Source organism: Dysidea avara, chromosome 15 (assembly GCF_963678975.1).
Source record: "Dysidea avara chromosome 15, odDysAvar1.4, whole genome shotgun sequence".
Classification (NCBI taxonomy): domain Eukaryota; kingdom Metazoa; phylum Porifera; class Demospongiae; order Dictyoceratida; family Dysideidae; genus Dysidea; species Dysidea avara.
The window spans coordinates 9219532-9246680 of NC_089286.1; the positions used below are offsets into that span (position 1 = coordinate 9219532).

At 38.9% G+C, this 27149-nt stretch overlaps 3 protein-coding genes across 3 annotated transcripts; all 3 read left to right on the plus strand.

Moving 5' to 3' along the window:
- Nucleotides 1–8669: 8669 nt before the first annotated feature.
- Nucleotides 8670–10413, plus strand: LOC136245471 (fibrinogen-like protein A). The gene is made up of 2 exons (XM_066037011.1): nt 8670–8744; nt 9498–10413. The coding sequence occupies exon 2, from the start codon at nt 9542–9544 to the stop codon at nt 10319–10321; it is 780 nt and encodes a 259-aa protein (XP_065893083.1). The 5' UTR covers nt 8670–8744; nt 9498–9541; the 3' UTR covers nt 10322–10413.
- A 3602-nt stretch (nt 10414–14015) lies between these two features.
- On the plus strand, nt 14016–15088 carry LOC136245260 (uncharacterized). The gene is made up of 2 exons (XM_066036749.1): nt 14016–14103; nt 14499–15088. The coding sequence occupies exons 1-2, from the start codon at nt 14016–14018 to the stop codon at nt 15086–15088; spliced, it is 678 nt and encodes a 225-aa protein (XP_065892821.1).
- Nucleotides 15089–15282: 194 nt separating this feature from the next.
- LOC136245261 (uncharacterized) lies at nt 15283–19374 on the plus strand. Its single transcript, XM_066036751.1, has 3 exons — nt 15283–16255; nt 16358–18661; nt 18767–19374. Exons 1-3 carry the CDS (start codon nt 15283–15285, stop codon nt 19372–19374), a joined length of 3885 nt encoding a protein of 1294 aa, XP_065892823.1.
- The last annotated feature ends 7775 nt before the right edge of the window (nt 19375–27149 follow it).

The window sequence follows — 27149 nt, forward strand, 5'->3', positions numbered from 1 at the left end:
TGTTTCTGAACTTTTTGTTACAACTTTTTTAGTGCATACCATTTTACATTTTCTTTTGTACTTGCAATCCATTATTTACTGCTAATAGAATATAGGGAGCAGTGCAGGAGTGTAGTTATTGTTACATTTGCATGGTATTACTGAATCACCAACTAGGGCAAATAAAGTCTTGTACATGGCAGGTATCAGCACCTGTTGTCTTTTCCAAAACATATATATTTTCTCTCTAGACATTTTTTTACTTTCCATAGCTACAGTTTAAAAATATATAGGGAGCACTGCAGGGGTGTAATGAATTCTAGAGTATTTAGATTAAGATACATGCTGTGTCTATACCCTCATTCAAAATAATACTGAAAAAAAAAAGACTATATCGTACACAATGCAGTATTCCACAGTACATACGTACTTTCAAACTAAAGTTGCTGCACTGAAATCATGCAGGGTTCACTACAAACTCTAATGCTTAGCTTTTTGTCACTGTAAGTTTGTTTCTCTGAAACACTGTAACTGGGGCAATAAAATAGGGCAAGTACCTGTGCTAGTACTGTAATAATAAAATGAAACCATAATTTTCATAGGTGGATTACATTCTGACACCATTAATCACCTGATTTCATTTTAATATTTTATTTTAATATGAAATCATAAAAAAAAAACATTTTTACCCAAAAGATTTTTATAGGTGGACTACATACACATACTTTGGCACCATTATTGTATTGTATTGTATTATTGTATTAATGCTTTACAGTGACCAGCACTGAAGGTCTCCAGCAACATGTGCTGCAGCCTTAGGATTACCTAACCTAATTAGTCAGGCAATTGGAAACAGTAGAAATGGAAACTGGAAATTGTCATATAAATGTACCCAGAATAAAACCCTTGTATAGTGCTTCTTAAGACCACCTCTATATAAAGACCACATTATAATTACATCTCGAAGATGGCCAAGGCATACTTAATGACTCTATACATAAGACTATTTCATGGTCACCTTTAATAAAGACCACCTCTTCACAAAGTTCCAAACATCTATTTCATGGCTTTTATCAAAATGTGAACCCTAGAGTAAAACCCTCACTTAGAGGTCATCTCTTCACCTTTTGCAAAAACTACCTCTGTACAAAGACCACATGTAATTAGGTCCTAAAGATAGCTAAATAATAGTTATACAGGTACAATGTGGAGTCTATGAAATTTATAAACCCGAAGGCCCAGGCTGTAGTGCACAAGCGAAGTAAGGGCCCTACTAAGGGTCTAAGAGTTTATAAATTTCATAGACTCCACATTGTGCCCGTACAACTGCAAGTAAATAATGAGGTCTCATGAGCCTAGTATTTTTAGCTGACCTGGCCTGTTTTTGAAATAGATGTTTGGAACTTAGCTATTATATCAGTGTGAAGAGGTGGTCTTTGTAAACAGGGTGGTCTGTATAAAAGGTGATCATGAAGTGGTCTAGTCATTAAGAATGTCTTAGCCATTTTGAGTAATATGGTCTTTGTATGGAGGTGGTCTTTGTAAAAAGGTGGTCTCTAAGAGGTGGCTACTTTAGTAGGGTTTTACTCTGGATACATTTATGTGATAATTTTTCCATTTCCAGTACCAATTGCCCTCTGGCACCATCACCTGGTTTCATTTTAATATTTTATTCTAATATTGTCAATAATGAAATCATAAAAAAAAATTTTTACTCAAAGGATTTTTATAGGTGGATTTATTACATATATTATGTTCTGGCACCACTAGTCATCTGGTTTCATTTTAATATTACTAATAATGAAATCATAGAAAAACATATATTTACCACACAAGATTATGTGTTGACACCATTAGTCACCTAGTTTCATTTTAATGCTACTAATAAAGAAACCATAAAAAATATTTTCACAAAAGTGAACTTACCAGACATTAGTCAGGTTATATCATACAGCACAGTAGTACTGTACACTAGGGATCCTGAAGGTTGGGGTCTTCTGGCCAAAAACATCACCCCAAAATCAGCCTCACAATACCTGCATGGCACCTTGGCAGTATTGGTGAGGTATAAGTAAGCCCAAAAGTGTCTACAGAGTGGCTAATAATGCTTCCGATCAGTCGCTACAGATCTTTTATTTAGCACAATTTTTCTACTGACTGACTAACTATCTGTCTGTCTGATGCCTTCAGACAAGCACAACTCAACAACCGCTAAGGCTACAGGCCTGATTTTTTCACTGTTAGCCGTCACTTCAGCCCGACTGGTGCCTCTTGGCATACCACAGTATGTACAATGCATGCTTCATGGACTTACCTGTGTCCCATTTATGTATCTTTGCTGATAGTGAAAGGTGTTAATTCACTATAGTGCAATGCAATGGCTTCCCTATGTAACTGGATTCATCCAAGGTTTCCATTGTGACTACTAGATTGATTGTAAAGGTCCTTCATGTAGTGTTCTTCATTTGTAATGCTGTGTAACAGGCTGATCGAACACAGCTGAAAACAAAGAGTAATGGCACTTTCAGTAATAATTCATAGTTGTAAGCTCAAACATGATTGAACTTAATTTAAAGACATGTCTGGTGCCATTCTTTATTTGGTATGTGTGGTATAATCATGTTATAAAAAAGTAAACAGTAAACAGGTCAAGTAAAAGGAATTTTTAGCTATCATAGCCATAAAAAGTACTGAAAACAAGTGAGGTGGCCTACACCTGTAGATCATCTAGTGGATATTTGGATAATATGTCCACTATGTATATCTGCAGACCTAGCTCCTACGTTTTATGGTTATATGATCCCTAATCAGATTGAAAATTCGTAATTTTTCTTCTACTTGTTTATTACAAGTACTAGTGATGCACCAACACCACTTTTTTTGAGCGTAAATCGGATGGCTGCAGGTTCGAGGCTACCTTGGTCCGGTCATGGATTTTTTCTCCTTTCTCCAACTTTTCAAACATCTTAAGTAGCTAAAGTCTTTGAGCAGGCTGTAGGACCAGGTGTCCTACAGACCTTCAGCACTTGTGCTGTAAAGCATTATTAAATAAATAAATAAAAAATAAATAAAAAACAAAGATTATTACACATGGTCAGACTATGTATGTTCTGGCATCATTAGTCACCTGGTCATAGTTAGTAAACACCCAAAAGATTTTTATACATGGACTATATGCATGCATGTATAAAAATCTTTTGTGTAAAATGTTTCTATGGTTTTTTATTAGTAACATTAAAATGAAATCAGCTTAATCAGGTAACTAATGGTGTCAGTACATACCTTCTTTTTTTTTTTTTTACACAATAGCTGATAGTGCATAAAATAAAGGACGCATATAGTACATACCTTCTGGCACCATTTTTATTTCATTAGAATGGAACCACAAAATATTATTTTAACTGCAGTATGTAAGTACTGGCACCATTAGTCTGTCAAAGCATGCACATGAATGACTGCTTGCAGGGATATCGGAAATAGTGGAAATTGTAAGCTGAAACTGGAATTGGTCGATACTTCATAAAATTGGACCACCTCTATAATAGACTACCTCTACAAGACCACCTCTATAATAAGACTGCTTCATTACAGTGGACACATGAAGTAAGTCCAAAAATAGTTTTAGGACCAAGCCTCAATAATCAGTTCTCATTTTTAACTTTAAAAACAACTTAAACAAGTCCCTCAAAAATAAGTCCATCTGTGTAGAAGCACCTATGAAATCAATTAATATTCCTTCTCAATTTACAAGACTCATAATGGCCAGGAGTGATTATAAGGGGGTTTCACAGGTTTCCGGAAACCAATCAGCCTTTTGAGATTAAAAAAAATGCTCAACAAACTTTAAGCCTAAAATAACGTATTTAACTACTTGGATAGTTTATTAAGTAGCTAGTAGTGATCAAATTACTTTCTCCACTACAAAACAATCCAAAATGCTTCTTTTGCACGCTTAAGCACATTAAACACCTCTAAAAATAATTATCATTCTTGATTTTTAAACTTCTGTAACTGCTCAATAAGGTATTAAATCTCTGTGTTTGGGCTTAGGCCCCTATTTGGTGATTATTAATTTCTCATCCACCGCCCGCATCCTTCTTAGGCTACCGCATGGTAAGCCATTATTTACTCTGTGTATGCTCAGAAGAACACGTGATACCAAACCGTCATAATGTGTATTGAACATGATGACGTTTTAAATTAATGCTACAGTGCACCAGGAGTACTGTTGCTTCCTTGGCAAATTACTGCAGTGGATTCTGTTTTTCAAGTAAACTGAAATCCTGCTAGCTCGATAGAGCACGATTGCAACTAAAAACCAATGTTAATTTGTGGGAGGATAGAAGGAGAATTTGGACAAGGTCTGTACATCAGTGTATTAATATTATAATGGCCTAATGGTAATTACTGTAGAGAACCTTAATTGAGTTAGAGCAAAAGTTCATTACTGCTTCTCTCCTTTTTAACTATGTGAAGTATATACTAAATATTACCACTACCAACCAGCATGACCAAACAATGCTAGCCATATGACATTATCATATGAAACTATTTGAACACCAGCTGAGATGATGTATACAGAGCTAATGTTTGTCAGTATGTACACTATGTTTATGATATAATTAACATTGTAGGTTTAGATGCAACATCTGTGACAAGAAACTGAAATGCTGTCACATGGGGAAAAATGATGTGGTTCAGCACTGCAAGTCAAAGAGCCATCTTGACCAAGCTAAGGCTCTTAATGCACAGCTTACATTATCATTTCAAGCTCAGGCAAGTGATGACTACAAGAGAACAGAAGCAGAACTACAACTGGCTGTACTGACTGCTTCTTGCAATGTTCCCTTAGCATTTCATGATCGCCTATCACCATAGGCGGCGGAAAGGGGGAGGCTAGGGGGCTAAAGCCCTCCCTCAGAATGATATCACAATGAAATTATCTTTCTTGGAGTGGGGCTGAAAACTGTGATAAAGATCGAGATACTCTAATAGAGCAGTCACTCTAATAAAGTAGTCAGTGTGTAGCGAGCTATGTAAGGATTTTTATGTAGTTTATCAGCTAGAAATGGTAGCTGGTGAGGTGGAAAGCTCTTGTCAGTTGGTTGTGACCTTTTTTTTTCTTTTTTTTTTCGTCTCACCTTACCAAACTATAGAAATAAGTCTGGGTTAGCCCAGCCCCCCCTCATATCAACTACTTCCTCCGCCGCTGCCTATCACCCATGATAAGGAAGATATTTCCAGATTCTAAGCTTGCCTCACAGTACCATTCTGCTTCTAGAAAAGCTACCTGTATGCTAAACAAAGCTGTAGCCCCAACACTCATCAATACTCTGCTTGAGACCATGAAGACACAGCCTTTTCCCATTTCCATTGATGGCTCCAATGATTCAGATTTGAAAAAGATGAACCCCATCACTGTACGGATTTATGACACAAATGGTTGTCACTCATTTTCTGGATCTGTGCACAACAAACCAGTGGTACAGCAGAGGGTATTTATGCCACAATGAATGCCAAATTGGCCAATCTACTTAAAACCCCACATCCTTGGGGTTTGTGCACATCAGTAGGAGTTGATAATACCTCTATTAATATAGGCGTTAGAGATTCTATTAAAACAAGCCAGCAATATATTTCAATGGATGCCCATGCCACATCATCCATAATGATGCTCAGAAAGCAGGAGAGTCTTTCGTGGAAGCTTGTGGGTTTGATGTAGAAGAATTTGTAATAGATCTGTTCTATTGGTTTGCAAATGAAAGAATGGTGTACATTCGTATTGTACGTTTTGTGACCAACAGTATCGAACAATAGTCAAACATGTTTCAACTTGTTGGCTAAGTTTGGAACTTGCTGTGCAGCGTGCCCTCAAACAATTTCCTAGTCTGACATTGTACTTCAGATCCGAGAGTGAGTCACAAGCAAGGTTTATTAGATTACAGAAAGCTTTCAATGACCCAGTGAGTGAGGTATACTTGATGTTCTTCCATTCTGTCTTGCCTTGCTTCACTCACTGCAATCCGTTTTTGCAAAGAGAAGAGCCACTGATTCATGTCCTGCAGCCTCAATTGATGAAGCTACTAAAGAATCTGCTTGGAAAATTTGTCAAGCCAGAGATTATTTCACAAGTTTGAAAGGAGATGGCCTCTCTTCATTGCAGTTTAAAACCACGTTGACAACAAGTCTTTGGTAATTGGGTTTACAACAATGAACAATGTTAACACGCTTTTAAGGCAAGGAGATATATCTTTGCACCAGTGAACAGTTTTCTTTAATGCTGTGAAAGCATTTTTGATAAAGGCTGTTGAGATCTGCTCAAATGGTGCCCTCTAGAAGATAAGCAGTTGAGCAATGCCACTTGGCTTGATTTTGAACACAGGTAGCAAAAACGCTTTCTGTCAGTGCAATATTTCGTTCTGAAGTACCCTACAATATTTGGGAGTATAAACATGGACGAATTAAACGAGCAATTCTTGAATTACCAGCTGCTATCAGATGAGCAGATTTCCAAAGAAGTAAAGGAGGGTATTGGTCTTGAAGATGATGATCCACACAGAATTGATGTCCTCTGGGGCTTTTTAAGAGGAATGAAGAAGCCAGGTACCAACTCACTTGAGTTTGATCATCTTTTCAAGGTTGCAGAAGCAATTATGACTATTCCAAATTCCAATGCTGGATATTTTCACTGATCAACAAGAACAAAACGCCAAGCAGAAGCTCACTTAAGCCTGATGGCATGCTGTCCTCTTTGATCACTGTGAAAACACACATAGAAAATCCTCTCTACTGGCAGCCATCCAAGGTCCTGCTGGAAAAAGCCAAAAAGGCTACAAGAGCTTATAATGACAAGCATAAATAATAATTGATAACCAAATACACTATTAACTCTCAAATTTCCATACATACATAAATACACATGCATGCACACCCCTTGTCTTTTTTTGATCAGTGATGCTACGAAAGGAGACTGGGAATATGTGTTATAATAGGTGATACAAACTACAGATTATCATGTACTCATGCATACATGCCACACACAACAGACACAGAATATTAGACACATATGCAAACGCATACATTCAACACAGAACGAGATACAGAATGTTATAGCTAATACATGAAAACAAACACTCACACAAAAAGTTACATGCATGCCAATTGCATATTACTTTAGCTGTACCAAGCACATGTTGAAAGCACAAACCATGTAATTAACTGCCAACTTTCTATTTTGCAAGGGTATAGCTTGGGGTATAGCTAGCTAGCTTGTATCACATCAGTTGTGCAGGTTTTCTCACAATGATGTACTTCTTTCTATCATATTATGCAAAAACAAAATGATATGCAATCACAGATCATGTTAAAATTCAGCAAGTTTCAAATAATCACTAGATCAACAAATCTGGCACCATACTGATCAGCTGCAGGCCACGGGGGAGTGACAACAACTGCTGGCCAATGGCAAGCCAGAGAATCAAGGCTAAAATGTTTTATATTGAATGTGGTAGCTAGCACGCCAGTAATTCATCCCAGCAACCACAAACAATCTGTACCGCACTTGGTGTATACTCATACTGTCGTAAGTCTTGCCAAAATAAATAGACTTTCCAAGTAGTGAACACTCAACATACAACACGTGATGCTGTTTTGAAAAATGGAGGGTAGATGTGAAACTTGTTCAGGAAGAAAGAAAGAAAATGATGACTCACCGTCACTGTATGAAGCAGCTATTGTACGTGGATATGCTCTGTGTATGAAGATGTTATAGACTGATGGGAGATGGTCTTCTCAAGCAAATGTGATTTTTTAATGAGCACTCCACGAGTCATGTGATTCCAGAGCAGGCTCAGAAGCTTGTATGTATTTGTGTTCTTATTATAGTTAACTACACTTTGTAGCTATGGTAGCATAGGTGGATGATGAGCTGCAGTAAACAGCAGCATGCACTCACGTAGATAGGTCATGCGTTTTTAAACAGTTCCTTTAAAATAAATGTGCATGTACAAGCCTCATAGGGCTTAAGGTCTGCTGCATGGATATTGACTGCTGGGATTCTCAAGGTTGACTCGAGTTCCAAGTTGAGAGGTCTGAGAGTTGTTTAAATGTTAAGAATTGCTTAAAAGCAAAACTGTGCATGTTATAAGCAAAGTACAAATAGTTCGGTATAGGAGGTCATAGTCAGTGAACAAATGCAACATATCAAGCAAAACACACACCACACAACAACACAACTCTGAATGTGAATTTAGTGATGTAAGGTGGTGAACAGTTCTGATGTTTAAGTTTACTGCATCTGATGATTTACTCTCTTGTGTTATTTTAGCAAACACTAAGTCAGTATCTATATAATAGTTAGACGTCAAGAACCAGGGTTCTACGGGATTCAGAAAACTCGAAAGGCCCTGGGCTGCGCGTTCGAGCACTACTAAGGGCCTGAGGGTTCTCTAAATCCCGTAGAACCCTGTGGTTCTTGACGTCTAACTTATTTAGACTACAACTCGTTATTGTACCTTGAGTTGACAGCTGCTTGTAAACGAGAAATGTATGGCTAATTACTGGAAACAAGCCCTCTACATGGTGGGACCTCAGCGTGGCTGTTGTTACCCGTTTAAACGCCCATGCGTTGCCAATGTTACAGGCGCGTTCTATGTTTCGAAGTACCATAGATATACGGACAAGTACTTGTCTGTATATCTATGGAAGTACTGTACTGGACTCGAGCAACTGGACTACAACTCATTGTCGTGCCTCGACAGCTGCTTGTAAACAAGTAATGTAGTAGAGTCAAATATCGATTAACAGACAATACGATGTTCGGACAGCTAGCTACCACTCACTTCTTAGAAATCCTACAGCTTAGGTTATTGTACCAAAAGGTAGGCTACACTAAGCAGTTATTATCCTCCAGTAATCAGCTATGCACGATTAATAGCTTGAGAGTTGCAGTTTGCTCTGTCCGATAAATTCTATATGTTCGGAAAAAACTATCAGTTTTCGGACTTTGATTTTTACTACCAGTAGCTAAACAATGTCCAATTTCTTTCAAATTTGTATACAATATACCGATATTCATTAGCTAGTAATGGCCAAAAAATGGTTTCATTATCTTTAGCATAGAGGGAGTAGCAGCCTCACAATATTTATCGGTAAATTCGGATGAATTTTATTTTTAATCATTTAGCCATGCCCACCAGTAAAGTTAATGCTTTTGCATCAATTGCACCAGTGCTAAAGCACAGAATCAGGTAAATAAATATCTTTCAAGAGTAGATATTCTCTCAGATCTTAAACACTGGACTTGTTTATGTTTGTCAGTCAAGCCATTGTGGCATAACTACCAATATATAACTTAATAACATACATGTACATAACTGAGGGTAGCCTGAGATGAGCTATAAGTGGTTTGCAAGATGACCACATCAGGAAGCAACATGATGATTGAATTATAATATATTAAATTTCACGTAGTGTGGTATAAAAACACTTTACTTGAGCAGCAAACATGTTATTTGTAGACACTACAAGTTACTGTCATAAGCTTATCAGTGCTGATAAGTTGATGATGGCTGCTGTCATGATGATTGTACTAACTGTTGGATTGAAGTTGATGTTGGTTGATGGACACTCTATTTTCAAATATACTTGTGGTAGCTGCTGTAAAGTCAAAGAAAGCAATGATTTCACATTCAGTACTTCACCATCCAAGTCTGATGTTTTCAACATTACAAACTTTTGTGGAGATCCTGAGTCCATGGCTGAAGCCTACTGTGATGCCACTACTAATGGTGGAGGATGGCTGGTTATTCAAAGAAGACAAGATGGAAGTGTTGACTTTAACAGAGACTGGGCAGATTATGAAAATGGATTTGGTAACCTGACAGGAGAATTTTGGTACGGATTGAGCCCTATCCATTGTCTTACTAACCAAGGACAGTGGCAGCTGCGTATTGACTATATGTTTACTAATGGAACAAGACGTTATCTGTTTTACAATAACTTCAAGGTAGGACCACCTTCAAGCCAGTATCAATTAACCATATCAGGATATAGTGGATATACAAGTGATCCCATTACACAGACAGCAGCCTGGAGTTCAAGAACCTTACTTAACGGTATGAAATTCACAACTAGGGATAGAGATTATGATCAGTGGTCATCCAAAAACTGTGCAGTAGGTGGCTGGGCAGGTAGTAATGCTGGTGGATGGTGGTATAAAGAGTGCAGTGCAATATGGCCTAATGATCAATACAGTAGTTCATATACAATGTATCTCAATAGGAGATGGTATAATCTACCGTTCATGGAAATTAAAATCAAACCAACAAGTTGTAACATATGACTTTATGGTTGATGTGTGTTGCTTGACTAACTTTGTAGCTGCTTAATTCACATGCATGTTTATTTTTGCTATATTCTTAAAGATGTCATGTATATAGTAACAATTACTCACAAAGTGCATCCAACTGTCACACACTACACACTGTATGATCAAATGCTTGCCCATGTACAGGAAGCTAAATACTTAGGACTTACATTAGACAGTAAACTTACTTTCAACAAGCATATTGAGTGTATCTGTAAAAGAGCTAACTCCGCCCTAGCATTTATAAGAAGAAACACTCATTTCTGTCAGAGGAATATTAGAGCTGATGCTTATTGTACATATGTCAGACCAATTTTGGAGTACGCAGCTTTTGTTTGGTCCCCCTATACCAACATTAACATTAACAAATTAGAATCTGTTCAAAGGAGAGCTGCTAGATATGTGATGTCTGATTTTAACAGATACAGCAGTGTTGGTGAAATGTTATCAACTTTACAGTGGGACAGCTTGAAGAAAAGACGAGATATTCAGTCTTTATGTGTCCTCTATAAAATCTTAAATGGTTTAATAGATGTTTCACTCCCAGAATGTATGATTAAAAACTCTCTTATCACTAGAGGTCACAACAAAAGATTTGTTACAATATCTTCAACAGTTAATAGCTATAAGTACAGTTTTTTTCCACGAGTAGTCCCTCAGTGGGATGCTTTACCAAGTGTCACTGTCAATGCACCAACTCTACAACAATTCTCTACACTTGTACACTAGTGATCTCTTCAATTACTTAATTACTTATCCTTAATTAATTTACTTACTTAATTACTTATACTTAATTAATTTACTTACTTATTTACTTACATTCTAATTTAATTTGTAACTAATCATTGTACTATGCTCATGCATATGAGTCTTACAATTATAAAATATAATAATAAAATATAATATAATAGTAGTGTGCTGTTGGAATAGCTACAAGCTACATACTAATTTAATTTTATTCTTTCAATGTTTGATTTATTTTAGAACCAGAAGCTACATTATTTATGGGTAGTTGGAAAAGGCGGATACGGACGCGAACACAGATATTTGAAAATACATTTTACATTTACAAAACAGTTATTTTTCATACCTAACGTTGTTTTACAGCAGCATTCGCTTCTAGACCCAGACATCGATCTTGTCATAGCGCTTATCCATTTATAAGCACATGTGCGAAGGATAGACTAGCACATTCAGGCTTTACACATAGAGGAGGGGAGCTGGGGGGCTGAAGCCCCCCCCCCCCCTCAGAATGATATCACGCCGAAATTATCCTTGGAGTGGGGCTGAAAAGATAAAGATCGAGATACTCTAATAGAGCAGTCACTCTAATAAAGCAGTCGCAGTATTAGAGCAGTGTGTAGCGAGCTATGTAAGGATTTTTATGTAGTTTATCAGCTATAAATGGGTAGCTGGTGAGGTGGGCAGCTATTGTCAGCTGGTTGTGACCTTTTTTTTTTGGTCTCACCTTACCAAACCAAGACAATGTAGTGCCTCATTTCCATAGGTCTGGGTCAGCCCAGCCCCCCTCATATAAACTACTTCCTCCGCCCCTGTTTACAGCACAACACACAAGGAACTAAATGGACATGCAATGCAGTAGGTACAAAAACAAATGTGCTGAGGGTCTGGTAGACAGTACTTCTGCCAACCTTAATTAATTATAATAAAAAAACAGACTCAACCTGAGTGTGAGGCACACTACTTCTGACATTTAGATCGTCAAACTCCCTTTGTAGCACTCTAAAGACCATACACGTGCTCTAGAAATCTAATTCATTGTCATAGAGATTAAGCTGGCATGTTCCAAACTCACAGTAGGTAATGGTAAATTTTTATACAACCAAGTACTTTTTAAAGTGTGTCCCTACTTTTGAATTTGAATCAATTTACTGTTAATAATTAGCATGTAAGTATAGGGAGCACTGCAGGGGTGTAGGTATTGTTACATTTGTGACTGGATTTTGGGAAAACGACTCAAATCACACATTAGAAGTTTCAAGATAAAGAATTCAAGTCAGCAGACACTGCAGTACTTGTAGCTGCTTGTAGAGTTTCCCACCAAATAAGATAGAAAATCTGAGCAGTTGGATGAGCGAAATAGTATCACGAGTGTTCACACTCAGAAAAGGGGAGAAGTGTGGTGGGGGTGAGACCACAAGATTACAGGGCCGTGCAGTGACTGATATGTAGCAAAATCAATAGAAAAAAGTGTCATGGCCAACATTATCAGGCCATCCACCAGTAAACCGCTGGTTCTTGCCAAGCCAGGCCTTCACAAGGCCAGAAACTGCAATTCGAGCTCTCCATACCACCCAGAAAAGACGTCTGTTAAAACTAGCCTCAAGTAGTTTGAGTAGTAGTATTGAGGGGTCAAAACTAGTAGTACGACAGTGTAGCTGTCTACTGGTGGTGTTAGTTTGAATACGATTGGGATCAGTGTAAAATCTGGTCATTATTATTATTAACACTTTACAGTGACCAGCACTGAAGGTCTGACAGCAACGTGTGCTGCATATCATGTATGCAATAGACACAATGAAGTATATATATTATGAACTCTTGGTGCTAGTAATAATAATAAAATGAAACCATAAAAACATTTTTTTACAAAAAAAAAGATGGACTACATAGGTTTTATGTTCTGGCACCATTAAACACCTGATTTCATTTTAATATTACCAATAATGAAGCCATAAAACATTTTACCTACTACATAGATTATGTACCTGCTGACATTAGTTATCACCCAGTGATAACTAACTTATCACCCTTTGAGCCATTCAGACTGGTTGAGTCTGGTTCATGACATCATAACAATCATGAATGGTATTGATTAACAATGGAGAAAATAGCTTAATATGGAAATGTTAACTTACACCAGTACAGTATACTACAGTCCTGTAGCTGTACTTCAGGACTAGACATGTGCATTCTGGTAGAACCTAAGCAATAATGGTGTGGATAGCCAGATGATATAGTGTGAACCAAAAATATGGTAGATGGCATTGACCCCTTTCTATGAGTCATGAAACCATGTTTGGTGATGGAATTTATCAAATATTACCATGTAATGGGGTCTTTATAAAAGGTGATCATTAAGTATACCTTAACCATCTTTAGAACTTAATTACAAAGTGGTCTTTATACAGAGGTGGTCTTTATTAAAGGTTGTCTTTAAGAGGTGACCACTAAGTGAGGGTTTTACTCTAGGATACATGTATATTATAATGACTTGACCATTTCAGTTTTCCATTTCTATTTTCCGTTTCCAGTTTCCATTTCCACTGTTTCCAATTGCCCCACTTTGAGTGCTGAATCTTGTAATAAAATGGTTAATCCTTTACACTGTGGCACTATACTATTGTAATGGACTAGAATTTTTGTTATGTAATAATTATGTTTGTGCACGTGCGCATGTTTTCTAATGATTGATTAGAGAGTTTCCGGTACCCAACACGTGGCAGGAGGAACGTAAGCGAGCGGCTAGAACTGATAAGACTCTACCGACTGAAGCCGAGACAAGTGGCGCCCAACGTGGGGCACGATAACCTGAAGACAAACTCGAATTCCTTGGTGCCGGGTGTAACGGCACCCGTAGAGGTACTTGTCATAGTTTGTTACATCGTTTCTCGCTCGTTCCCTTATCCTTAGGCAAGATCCGGACGTCATGAATCTGGAGAGGCTTAGATCAGTAAGAGGTGGTCACCGGGGAGTCATCACGAAGTTGACAAGAGAGCTAGATACGCTGCTGGTGGGTGAGCCAAGAGATATTGGTAGATTGCAGGTGATTAATGAACAATTAAAAAATAAATTAAGCGTGTTGCAAAAATTCGATGCCGACATTTTGACTCTGCGAAACCGACGATATAGCACGCGAAATTGATGAATCAGAGACTATTAACGCCACAGTGATTGATTATAAACGCCGTATTGATGCGTGCTTGAAACCTCCACCAGCACCTGAGACCACGCCCACAACTGTACCTCCGTCGTCTGTTGTTGCGAAGACGCGTCTACCTCGTTTGGAACTGGGCAAGTTTAGGGGAGATGTGACTGGCTGGACAACGTTCTGGGACACTTTCAAATCGGCTGTCCATGAAAACACCGACGTAAGTAAGAGATAAGTTCCATTACTTAAACTCTTCTTTAGAAGGTACTGCCAGTAAGGCCATTCAAGGTCTTGGACTGACTGAGGGTAATTACGACTCTGCTACTGCTATGTTGAAAGAACGTTTCGGTGATCCACAAGCTATAATAGCAGCTCATATGGACGAGCTGCTTAAGTTGCCAGACTGTACAGCTGACCGGCCTTCTGCACTTCGTAATATCTACGATCGAATCACTGTTCATACTAGGGGTTTAAGTTCACTGGGAATAGACCTACGTCACTATGGTAGCCTTTTGATCCCAATTGTTATGCCGAAACTGCCTAATGAAGTCCGCCTTCGCATGGCACGTCAGCATCATGGCACCATTTGGAAGGTGGAGGATCTCTTAGAAACAATCAAGGTGGAAGCTGAAGCGAGAGAGGCCAGCAATTTAATTAAATCCAATACCTTTCGACTCCCCCATCCACCCAAACCACCTCCTTCTACAGCTAATTCATTCTATGCTGGTAATGCTGCTCCAAGATGTCCTTATTGCAATGGAGAACATTATCCTTCCTTGTGCACCTTGGTTAAGGAAGTGAAAGATAGACGGGCTATCCTAATTAGAGAGGTCGCTGCTTTAACTGTCTGAGGCCCCATCACCGTGCCAAAGATTGTGATTCACATAAGAAATGCAGGCACTGTCACAAGAAGCATCACCAATCGATATGTGACCAGGTACACCCACCGGATTCTGTTAAGCCACCTGAAGTTTTAGAGACTATCAGCAACACATCTAATGTGGCACGGAGTAGTGGATTGGTATTGTTGCAAACAGCAAGAGCCATGGCTTCCGGAAAAGAGGGTGGAGCATCAGTCAATATCCGGATTCTATTTGATACAGGGAGCCAGAGGTCTTATGTAACAGAGGCTCTCTGCAGCCGCCTACGTCTTAAGCCTGTAAAAAAGGAGAGATTGCATTTAAACACCTTTGGAGAGCCTGCATTTAAGGGCAAGACTTGTGATCTGGTTCAGATACGGTTACAGAAGATTGGCAGTTCTGATTGTTTAGTGCTGGAGGCACTTAGCTTCCCGACCATTTGCTCCTCCCTGCCGAATGTGGTACACTTAGATAAATACCCTCAGTTATGTGATCTGCAATTGGCTGACCCTCCTGGCAAGAGCACTGAAGTCATTGATCTCCTTGTTGGGTCCGATCATTACTGGAACATTGTAGAGGAAGAAACTATCCGCACAGACAATGGCCCTACTACAGTTAGGAGTAAAGTAGGTTGGCTTCTTTCTGGTCCTCTTACTTCACCGCACTCTCATGTCTCGACGTTCTCTCACTTGGCCGTATGCCAGGGATTCAATGAGTTGGAACCTTCCACCAATGAACTCAGTGGCCTTAATGACATTCTTAAGTCCTTCTGGGAGTTGGAATCCTTAGGAATCTATGATACCCAATATTACAAGGAGCCCGTGTCATTTCTTGATGGAGTCACATTTGTGCAGGGTCGCTACGAGGTCGGACTCCCTTGGATTAGAAGTAAGAGTGATATACCTGACCACTTTAACTTGTGTTATAATCGGTTGAGGTATCTGCAGAGACGCCTAATTAAACAGCCTGAGATTTTGAAAGAATATCAAAACACAATAGATGAACAGTTGCGCTACAATATTATCGAACCTGTGAGCAACAGTATTGAGTCTTCTGATACGTTCATCCATTATATGCCACATCATCCGGTGGTCAAGCAAGGCCGCAGCACGACTAAGGTGCGTGTTGTATATGATGGTTCGGCTACCTCACATGAATGTAACATTGCACTTAACGATTGTCTGCAGGTTGGACCCAATCTGATCCCTAAGTTGTTTAATGTTCTCATTAGGTTTTGATGTTATCAAGTGGCTCTTACAGGTGATATTGAGAAGGCCTTTCTGATGATAAGCATCCATGAATCAGATAAAGACATGCTTAGATTTCTTTGGCTTGAAGACCCTCTTCAAGAGAGCAGTAAACTTCTACACTTTCGATTTACTAGACTAGTGTTTGGATTGAGGCCATCGCCGGCCATTCTGGGCTCTGTGATTTCCCATCACTTGGAGAAGTATCGATCTGAGCACCCACGAGTAGTTGACAAGATAGAACAGTCGCTTTATGTTGATGATTTGGTATCTGGAGGTGCTACTGTACAAGAAGCTTTTGAAGTTTACAAGTCCTCCAAGTGGATCTTGCATCATGGAGGCTTTAACTTGAGAAAATGGAATACAAATTCCAAGACTTTAAATGATATGATTGAGCAAGATGAGGCATCCTCCATGGAAGGTACTGGCACTGACCCTTGTGATGCAACTGTTAAGATTGATGATAATAGAACGGATATGTCTAAGTTGCTGGGAGTTGCTTGGGATAAGATGCAAGATAAGTTCACGTTTGATTTTACAGAACAACTTAATGTAATGAAATGCTTACCACATACCAAACGATCAATCTTGAGGGTAACTGCAAGTCTTTTTAATCCTCTGGGAATATTGAGTCCCCTTATTATCACTCTTAAGATGTTGTTTCAAGTTTTGTGTACCAGTAAGGCCGATTGGGATGAACCCTTGCATAAAGATACGCAAGTTCGATGGGAGCAATTGATGAAGGATCTGGTCTTGCTTTCTGAGTTGAAGATTCCCCGATGTTGTTTTCTCATATCTTCTCATCCTGTTTCCATATCTCTACATGGGTTCAGTGATGCATCTGAGCATGCCTATGCGGCAGTGTTGTATCTTAGTTCCACTTACCTTGATGGTCAAGTTGAAGTTAATCTGCTGTGTTCGAAGACCAGGGTAGCGCCAACTAAGAAGCAAACTATTCCCCGTTCAGAACTACTGGGGGCACTGATTTTGGCCAGGCTTGTACACAGTGTTGTAGCTTGCCTACCTCGATTGAACAGTGTTCACTTGTGGGTGGACTCCATGGTAGTGCTGCATTGGATACGCAACAGAAGAGCTTGGAAACAGTACGTTCAGAATAGGGTTGAGGAGATCAAAGGACTGACGAATGGTGAAGATTGGAATTTCTGCCCAGGGGAATTGAACCCTGCTGACTTGCCCTCTAGAGGAGTGTCTGCTAAGGAACTTGTACATAGTTCAATTTGGTTGCATGGACCTAACATTATTGCTGAGAAGACTGTTAGTCAACCCATGCTACCAGATGTGGATGTTTCATGTGAGGTAGAGGCAGAATTGACCAAGTCACAGTGTATATCTACCCATGCTTTGTTCATCATGAACAAAGAGCATAAGGCAATGCGCTTGGAAAACTTGATTGACTGCACTCGTTATAGCACTCTAGATACCTTACTTCATGTTACTGCATGTGTGCTGTTGTTTGTTGCAAGGCTGAAGCGATGCAGAAGTCTCAGAAGTGATGATGAGCCACTGATTGATGCTGGAGACATCAAGAGAGCTGAGGCCGCATGGATCATATCTGTGCAACAGAGTTGCTTTAATCAGGAAATACAGTACTTGTTGAATCATAAGAGTGCCTGTCCTATCTTGGTTCATCAGTTCGACCTTTTTATTGATGACAGACAGTTGATGCGATGCCGAGGGAGAATAAGCAATTCACCAGAGTTGTCATTTGGGAGCAAGAAACCGGCACTCTTACCAACAAGACATCCTTTTGTTACCCTGTTGATACGGCAATCGCATGAACGCTGCAAGCACGGTGGAGTGAATGAAACGCTCACCTTGTTAAGAGAGAGATACTGGATCTTGCGAGGTCGTCAGGCAACTAAGGCTATAGTTAGAGCTTGTGTTATTTGTAGAAAACTAGAATGCAAGCCATATGGATCATGCCCAGTTGCAGATTTGCCTCCCGAAAGAGTGTCAGAAGATCCACCATTTTCCCACACAGGGTTAGATTTTGCTGGTCCTCTGTACATAAACTTAAATGGCCAACCACAAAAAGTCTACATTTGTCTTTTCACATGTGCAGCCACCCGTGCTGTACATCTGGAATTGGTACGGGACCTTGGGGTTGAATCATTTTTACTATGTTTCCGGAGATTTGCTGGCAGGAGAGGTTTGCCAGCAACATTGATTTCTGACAACGCTAAGACATTTCGATCCTCCAGCAAAGAAGTATCTAAGGTAGCCCGATCTTCCGAAGTTCAAAGATACCTGGCAAACAACCACACCTCTTGGAAGTTCATTGCTGAGAAGGCTCCCTGTTAGTGAGGATTCTGGGAGCGTTTGATTCAGAGTGTAAAGCGAAGCCTCAGAAAGGTCCTTGGCCGTTCCACATTGGATTTCGACCAGTTGAACACACTTTTAGTTGAAGTAGAGGGGGTTGTTAACTCTAGACCTTTGACATATGTAGAAGATGATACTAGTGGCACAAGTTATGTTCTGTCTCCATCACATCTGATATATGGTAGGAAAATCACTAGTGCTCCCAATGATTCACACTTTGAAGTGATCAGTACTAATGACACTTTGACGAAAAGGGCTAGGCAGCAGAAACATTTATTAAGTCAATTTACTAGACAATGGCGACGAGAATACTTGATGAGTTTGAGAGAGAATCACCAATCTGACCAGAGATCAAGAGGGAGTGGAGGATCAAAAATTGCACTAGGAGATGTTGTTGTGATCAAGGATGACCAGACCAAGAGATCCTTTTGGAAGCTTGGTGTTGTTGAAGAACTGTTGAGTGGGTCTGATGGACATGTTCGTGCTGCTAAGGTGAGGGCTGGTCGCTCTGATCGACGTGTGCAAGTCATTCGTCGTAGCATCAAGCATCTATACCCAATAGAAGTATCTACGGGTGATCGTGTCGTCTCCAGCAGCAGCAAGGAAAACCCAGTGAATGATTTAGATGAGGTGACAGAACCGAGTAATACTCGAAGGAGAAGAGAAGCGGCAATAGTTAGAGAAGAATGAACACTTGAACTAGATTGTTGGATTGTATTAGAAATTAGTTGATCCTTTAGGCCTTTATGTATAGAACTGTTTGATAGCTACACTCTCAAACACGGGGAGTGTAATGGACTAGAATTTTTGTTATGTAATAATTATGTTTGTGCACGTGCGCATGTTTTCTAATGATTGATTAGAGAGTTTCCGGTACCCAACACGAGGCAGGAGGAACGTAAGCGAGTGGCTAGAACTGATAAGACTCTACCGACTGAAGCCGAGACAACTATTGTGATGGGCAAACAAATGTCAAGAAACAATCTGTGCTATTTTCAGTTGCTGCGGAAATCAGTACCAGCAGTGTATGGTGAAGAACCAATAACCTTTACCTTTATACCTTTCAATAACCTTTGGCTCCATTGTTCTATTTTGGGAGTAATCCTTGCAACTTTTTAACCTTTGCATGCTATGCGATTCCATTCCACCAACCACAGACAAAGGTGAATTATGCCTCTGGAAACTAGTTCTGCTCTGTAAAAATGTTCATTGACACAGTTTATAGCCTGTACATAGTGTCTACAAAGTTAAATTTAGGCTAAATCTTAACAGGAACCAGAACACACTACAATGGAGCCAAGAGTTAATATTAATAATAGTGGACAGGAGAGTGTCTAATACAATACAGAACTTCTACAAATCATTTTGAGTGATTCAAAGAGATTCTCTCAGATGTGTTACCAAGTACACACTGGTAGCAGAAAAAAAGAAATGTGATGATTGCACACTGGCAGAACAAAGAAATGTGACGATGAAAACAATCTTCACATATAGAATATACTACAGATCATGAAGTTTTACAGAGTAATCCCTTTGAATCCCTCTAAATCATTTGTAGAGGCTCTGTATCTTGTTTCCTCAGGGACTTGTGTGCAATAACAATGATATCACCTTCATAACAGGATATAACTTTTAAAAAACAGACACATTTTACAAGATTTTTATATGTAGGTGCTGACATTGTAGCTACCTGGTTTCTAATCAAGAAACCATACAAACATTTTTACACAAAATATTTATTTTTTAAACATGGACTATGTATGTTCTGGTTTTATTTTTAATAATGATAATGACTCTGAAACCAGAAAAACATTTTTTCACACAAGATTTTTATACTTGGACTATGTATGTATAAGTACTGGCACCATTAGGTTATCACGGCATACATGCACATAAATGCTCTTCAAGCTTGCTTGAATTATAAGTGCTCTTTGGCAGGTCTCTCCTGGATTTCTGGTTGACCTCGCCTGACAGGAGTAGTCTTCAGTGGACTAAGATCTGCTGTATAAAAATTAGAGGGGTGGATCGGACTTTTAAAAAGGGGGTTCCACTCTGGAACATGGAAATTGTGAGCCTGCAACTTCAGTCAGCTACCTAGTAATAATATTTTATAGCAAATAATTACTCTCCAATAATGTTTCGCTGTTAAATCTTATTATTCAGGCCTTTGGAAATGCAACTGAAATCTTTAGAAGTAACCACATTGGGATTGCTGAAAGGAAGACTCTGGGAGGTATTTTTTCACAGATCTTGCAATCTGGCAATGCTATACTTTTAGGTATTACTACTGAGGTGTTGAGACTGAATATGTTAAAGTTGTCTTTATGTTTGATGACTTATTACAGTCGTTATACAATCAAAAAGTTACACATCATGCATATCAGTCAACCTCAGCTAAGATGGTATCACTGTATCACCATTAAAATGACAAGTGCTTCATGTCATCATTTAGTTCATATTCCTGACCCTGTGAGGTGAAACAAATAGGGACTAGTATAGAACCAATTAATACCATACATAGCTCTGTGGAAAAATCCCTACATTGGCATGTTATGATGATGATTTTGTTCAATGCCAAAGTAGAGATTTTCACACCAAGCCATGCTGTAATACCATCATTCATTGCTCAATGTTTCACTACTTCAGTGCACTACTTTTTATTCCTTAATATGCTAGCTAGTTTGTTTGGTTTTTTGCTACAAGTACACAAAAAATTGGGATTTTCAACTAGAATAGGGACCAGAGACAAATATAACCAGACATTTGCCACCCAAATAGCTTCTGTGTCTGACCATAACTCAGTTTGCTCAGACATAATGTCCTAGCTATCAAAAGAAAAAGGATGGAGCCTAAGGAATATAGTTTATCTGTTTGGTTTATGGCTTGTACTGCTATTCATAACTACCACTTGGTTGCTAGGAGACAATGCATTCTTACAGCCCAAGGGGGGTGGCCATGAATGTACTAGGCCTACTCCCATTTAATTAGCAATGTTACAGTAGCTCACAACGAGAGCAATGAATGATGTAAGTGATTTCCCTACTACAACCGATCAAGCTTGCACATGACAGGACATTACGACCAGTATATTTATACTTGTCTCTGGTAGGGACCATAGCACATCGATAACAAGTAGGCTTTTGATATTTAGCTGGTCACCGGTTAACTCCTTTAATTTTATTTAGCCGGTCACTGAGCTATATTGCTCAGAGTGCAGCAGATAGAGTTGTACCCCTTTCTGGCGGCAAGGCTAATAGCCTCTGAAGACTTTCCAATGTAAGCCTTCGACCATTACATCATTTGATGTAACCAGCCCAATGGCACGCTGTGGAACTCTAAGGCAATGCCCTGTAGTGTCCCACCACAGGGCATTGCTGAGGTAAGATCACCATCCTGCTTATATAGCCACTCTTCTAATAGTCGATGGTGGGTTTCAATTGTAGTTCTACAACCAACGTTTCTCTGTTACATGCCAAGCAGCTAGTATCACATGATTCACCTTAGGACAACACGACAGCAGTTAATTTGGTGGCATGAAGTTACTCAGTTTCCTCGCGGCGTATGGTAAGACTGAAAAGTGACAGCACAACAGACAAATGAAGAGAGACGGAGAGAGACGCAGTCCAGAACAGAATAATTCATGCTCAAACACTACAGCTTTCATAAGGGATGACATATATACATAGTACATAGTTTTGACCCCCAGCATCACCCAAATGACTCGAAGATGGTTTACTTTCTGGGTAGTGTACATGGAGAGACATTCATACATACGTACCTATCCAGTAGTAAAATCCAAACAGTACACATGCAAAATATACATGCAACTCATAACGGCACGCACACGCACACACGCACACACCCACACACACACACACACACACACACACACACACACACACACACACACACACACACACACACACACACACACACACACACACACACACACACACACACACACACACACACACACACTCACATACATACATGCACGCACGTACACATGTGTTGTATGCATGTATGTAATCTACAGCGAATTGTGGAGTTCTTGCATTAAAATTTAAGCGCATGTGCACTTGGATCAAGAAAACAATCAATTATTCACTTTTTGAGCACTCCACATCTTTTAAATAGTGGTCACTTTTCAGGACATCAGAAGAGAAACAAAATTGAGAAGTTGTAGACTATTTAAAGTAGCCAATGTGACGATTGTACACATGTGCTTAAATTTAAACATTGCAAGAAGTCTGTAATTCACTGTAGCAATAATAAAATGAAACCATAAAATAGGTGGATGACATATACATGTTCTAACACCAGTCACCTGGTTTCATTTTAATATTTTTATTTAATATTGTCAATAATGAAATTATAAAAAACATTTTTACTTGAGATTTTTTCATATAGGTGGATTTATTACATATGTTATGCTCTGGCACCTGGTTTTATTTTAATATTACTAATATTGCAATCATAAAAGACATATATTTACCACACAAGATTACATGTTGACATCATTATTCATTTTAATGCTACTAATAAAGAAACCATAAAAAGAATTTTACAGAAAAGAATTTTGTACATGGACTTTGTAAGTACTGGACGTTATATCATACAGTACAATAGTACTGTATATTTGGGATCCTGATTGGCCAGGGCTTTTCTGGCCAATAAATCACCCCAAAACCAGCCTCACAATACCTTCATGGGACCTTGGCAGTATTGGTGAGGTACAAATAAGCCCAAAAGTGTCTACAGAGTGGCTAAAAACATTTCCATTCAGTGGCTATGGAATTTTATTGATCTTTAATTTAATAGAATTTTCTACCGACTGACTAACTAACTGCCTGTCTGATGCCTTCAGACAAACGCAACTCAACAACCACTAAGGCTACAGGTCTGATTTTTTCACTGTTAGCCGTCACTTCAGCCCGACTGGTGCTTCTTGGCATACTACAGTACGTACAATGCTTGCTTCATGGACTTACTTGTGTCCTCCTTTGTGTCCCATTTATCTTTGCTGACAGCAAAAGTGTCAATTCACCATAGTGCAATGCAATGGCTTCCCTGTGTAACTGAATTCATCCAAGTTTTCCATTGTGACTACTACATTGATTGTAGAAATCCTTCATGTAGTGTTCTTCATTTGTAATGCTGGCTGAACACAGCTGAAAGCAAAAAGTACTAGCACTTTCAGTAAATTGTGGGTTTGCAAGCTCAAACATGATTGAAACTAATTTAATGACATGCCTGATGTCATTCTTTGTTTTGATGTGGTATGTGTGGGTTCATTAGTCATAATTATGTTATAAAAATTAAACAAGTAAAATCATAGCCATAAAAAGTACTGAAAACAAGTGAGGTGGCTTACACCTGCAGGTATAGTGGACATTTGGATAATAAGTCGACTATGTATATCTGCAGGTGTAGGTGACCTCCAACTATAAACTTTCTACTTGTTTTATTACAAGTACTAGTGATGTACCGATACCACTTTTTCACTACTGATCCGATACCAATACATTTGAGATGGATATGGTCATACCGATCCAATACTGATACTTTGCCCCATAGGCATTTACAGCTAGTAATTTGAAGAATAGTTAACAAACCAGCTTGCTATATACACATTTGCTAATCTCATCAGCTTGTTTTGTGGCTATCATTACGAGAATAACAATAAATTATGGCTTCAGTGAATCTTATTTTGTGGTTAACTGCTATTTTCACTGGTAAAAACAGTGGACCCGGGGACCAAGGACCCGGGACCAGTGTGAAATCCATGATTATTAACAAGTAGAAAAGAATTTTCAGTAATAATAGCCATAAAACAAGGGAGGTTGCCTACACCTGCAGGTAGGGATTAAATGTAGCATATCTGTAGGTGTATAGGTGATCCCCCTTGTTTCACTCTATGATTTCTAATCAGACTGAAAATTCTTAAATTTTCCTTCTACTTGTTTGTTTACTTTTTAATAACATAATTATGACCAATGAACCTGTGCATACTGCATTAAAAGGAAGAATAATAATGCCAGGCTTTTTAGTAAATCAATTTCGCACCTGAATGTACGCCCAAACTATCAATTATTACTGAAAAAAAGTGAAGTACAATTACACTTCGTTTTCAGCTATGTTCAGCCTGTTACACAGCGTTACAAACAAAGAACACTATGAGAAAGACTTCTGCAATTGATCCAGTTACAACAGAAATCTCAGACAATATGGAAGCCATCACACTGCGCTACCATGACACCTTTCACTGTCAGCATAGATAAATGGGACACAAAGGTAAGTCCATGAATGTATGTACTGCAGTATGTCAAAAGGCACCAGTCGGGCTGAAGCAATGTTTAACAGTAAAAAAATCAGGCCCGTAGCCTTAGCAGTTGCTTTTCTGAAGGCATCAGGCAGGCAGGCAGGCAGGCAGTTAGTTAATCAGTCAGTAGAAAATTCTGTTTTAAAAATAATAATCTGTAGCAACTAATTAGAAGCATTTTTGGCCAATCCGTAGACACTTTTGGGCTTGCTTATACGTTGCCAATACTGCCAAGGCACTATCATGAAGGTATAAACGTAAATGTTTTTAGAAATGGTACTAAAACTATAACTAAAAGATTTTCACACAGAGAATATAACCATAACTAAATCAATATCTAAAAGGAATTAAGAAAAATTACTATAACTAAAACCAAAACCAATAGTCCTTATTAAAACAACACTAGTTGATATGTGTGATATGGGATTTGGATTATATAACTAGACAAGATGTTATGTAAACTGCATATACAATTGTGGAGCAAGCAGGAAGGGAACATCCATTTTGTAATGGGTTGGCTGGGCGAAGATGGTTTGATGGGTTTAGTTCTCGTCATCCAAACCTCACTATGCGTATTACCCAGCCACTTTAATATAATAGAGCTATTGCTGCCAGTAAAGACACCGTCAATGATTTCTTTGCTAAATTGGGAGCACTCTGTGTATGTTTAAATTTGCTGTCAAAGCCGATGCAAATATTTAATATTGACGAGATAGGAATATCTATTGTACGCAAGGTTGGAAAGTGATAACACAACTAGGCCGTAAAAATGTATGGTGAATGACATCTGGAGAAAAAGAGAAAACACACACAGTAGTTACTTGTGTCTCTACATCAGGTTATGTCATCCTACCTATGATGATTTATTCCAGGAAGAGAATGAATGAAAAGTTGAAACAAGGAGGAGTACCTGGAACTTTGTTTGAGTGCAGTGACAACGGGTGGATAAATCAGGAATTGTACATTAAGTGGTTCAAGTTTTTTGTTGAGAAGATTTCACCAGCGAGACCTGTTCTATTAATCGAAGATGGTCATTCGTCTGACATCTCACTTGATGTTATAGTACTGGCTAGAGATAATGGTGTACATCTTTTATGTCTGCCAGCCCATACGACACATTTACTCCAGTCTTTGGACATTAGTGTGTTCAAGTCGTTGAAATTTAATTTCTCAACAGCATGCAAGAAATACCTTTCCAGCCATCCGGGGAATGTTGTCACAACCGATGTTTTAGTATCACTGCTAGGGAAAGCCTGGCCTAAATCTGTTACACCCATTAATGTGATGAGTGGATTTAGAAAATGTGGAATATATCTACTTAATGCTGGTGTAATTTCAGATCGTCAGATGGCACCATCATGTGCTTTTGTGAGGCTAGCTCCTGAGCTAGAAAAGCTTTACCAGAAGCATTATAAGGAAGGGTAATCTCCATGATCCTAAATACTCCCTGTGGCTAGAAGCAAAAAATGCAATGACCATGTTGATAAGGTATCAGTTTCCGAGTCTGCGCAGGAGTCCCCAACAGCATCTGTTGTCACCACTTGTGCACCCAGCTCAGATCGTGCAATTCTAACAACTAGTTCTTTACCTGGTAGTGCACCTATCAATGTCATGCTCCTGCCTTTGGAGTATTAGGGATTTGACATACTTTTTGTCAAATTTCCAGTATTGGGATAAAATTTCAAAGCTTGGGAAGGTTTGATTAGCATAATGTAATACTCAGAAATTCAAATTAACTTTAAACTTAAACACATTAGCTTATTGCCATCACTTAGATTTATGTTGCATGTTATCAAAGCCTTCAGTTGTGGGGCAAGATGTGAATGTCAAATTCCCACAGTAATAGTTCAGTTGCATGTAAGACCTTAGGAATGCAATCATCACTTTTTTTAACATTGGGTAGGCCAAACTATTATATACTTGACAGGTGTAAAAGTCACTGCACACTGCTTTGCATTTTGCCCTCTAGGGGGGTTTGGGGGTATCCCCCCCCCAGGAAAGTTTTTGAAAATTTAGATGCTTGAGAATGAAAATTATGATAATTTTGACAGAAAATTTGTTAAACGTAATCAGGCCAGGCAAAGTTGATCACTTGTTTCTCATCCACAAAAATTTGGATTTCCACGTGGGTGGGAGATCATTT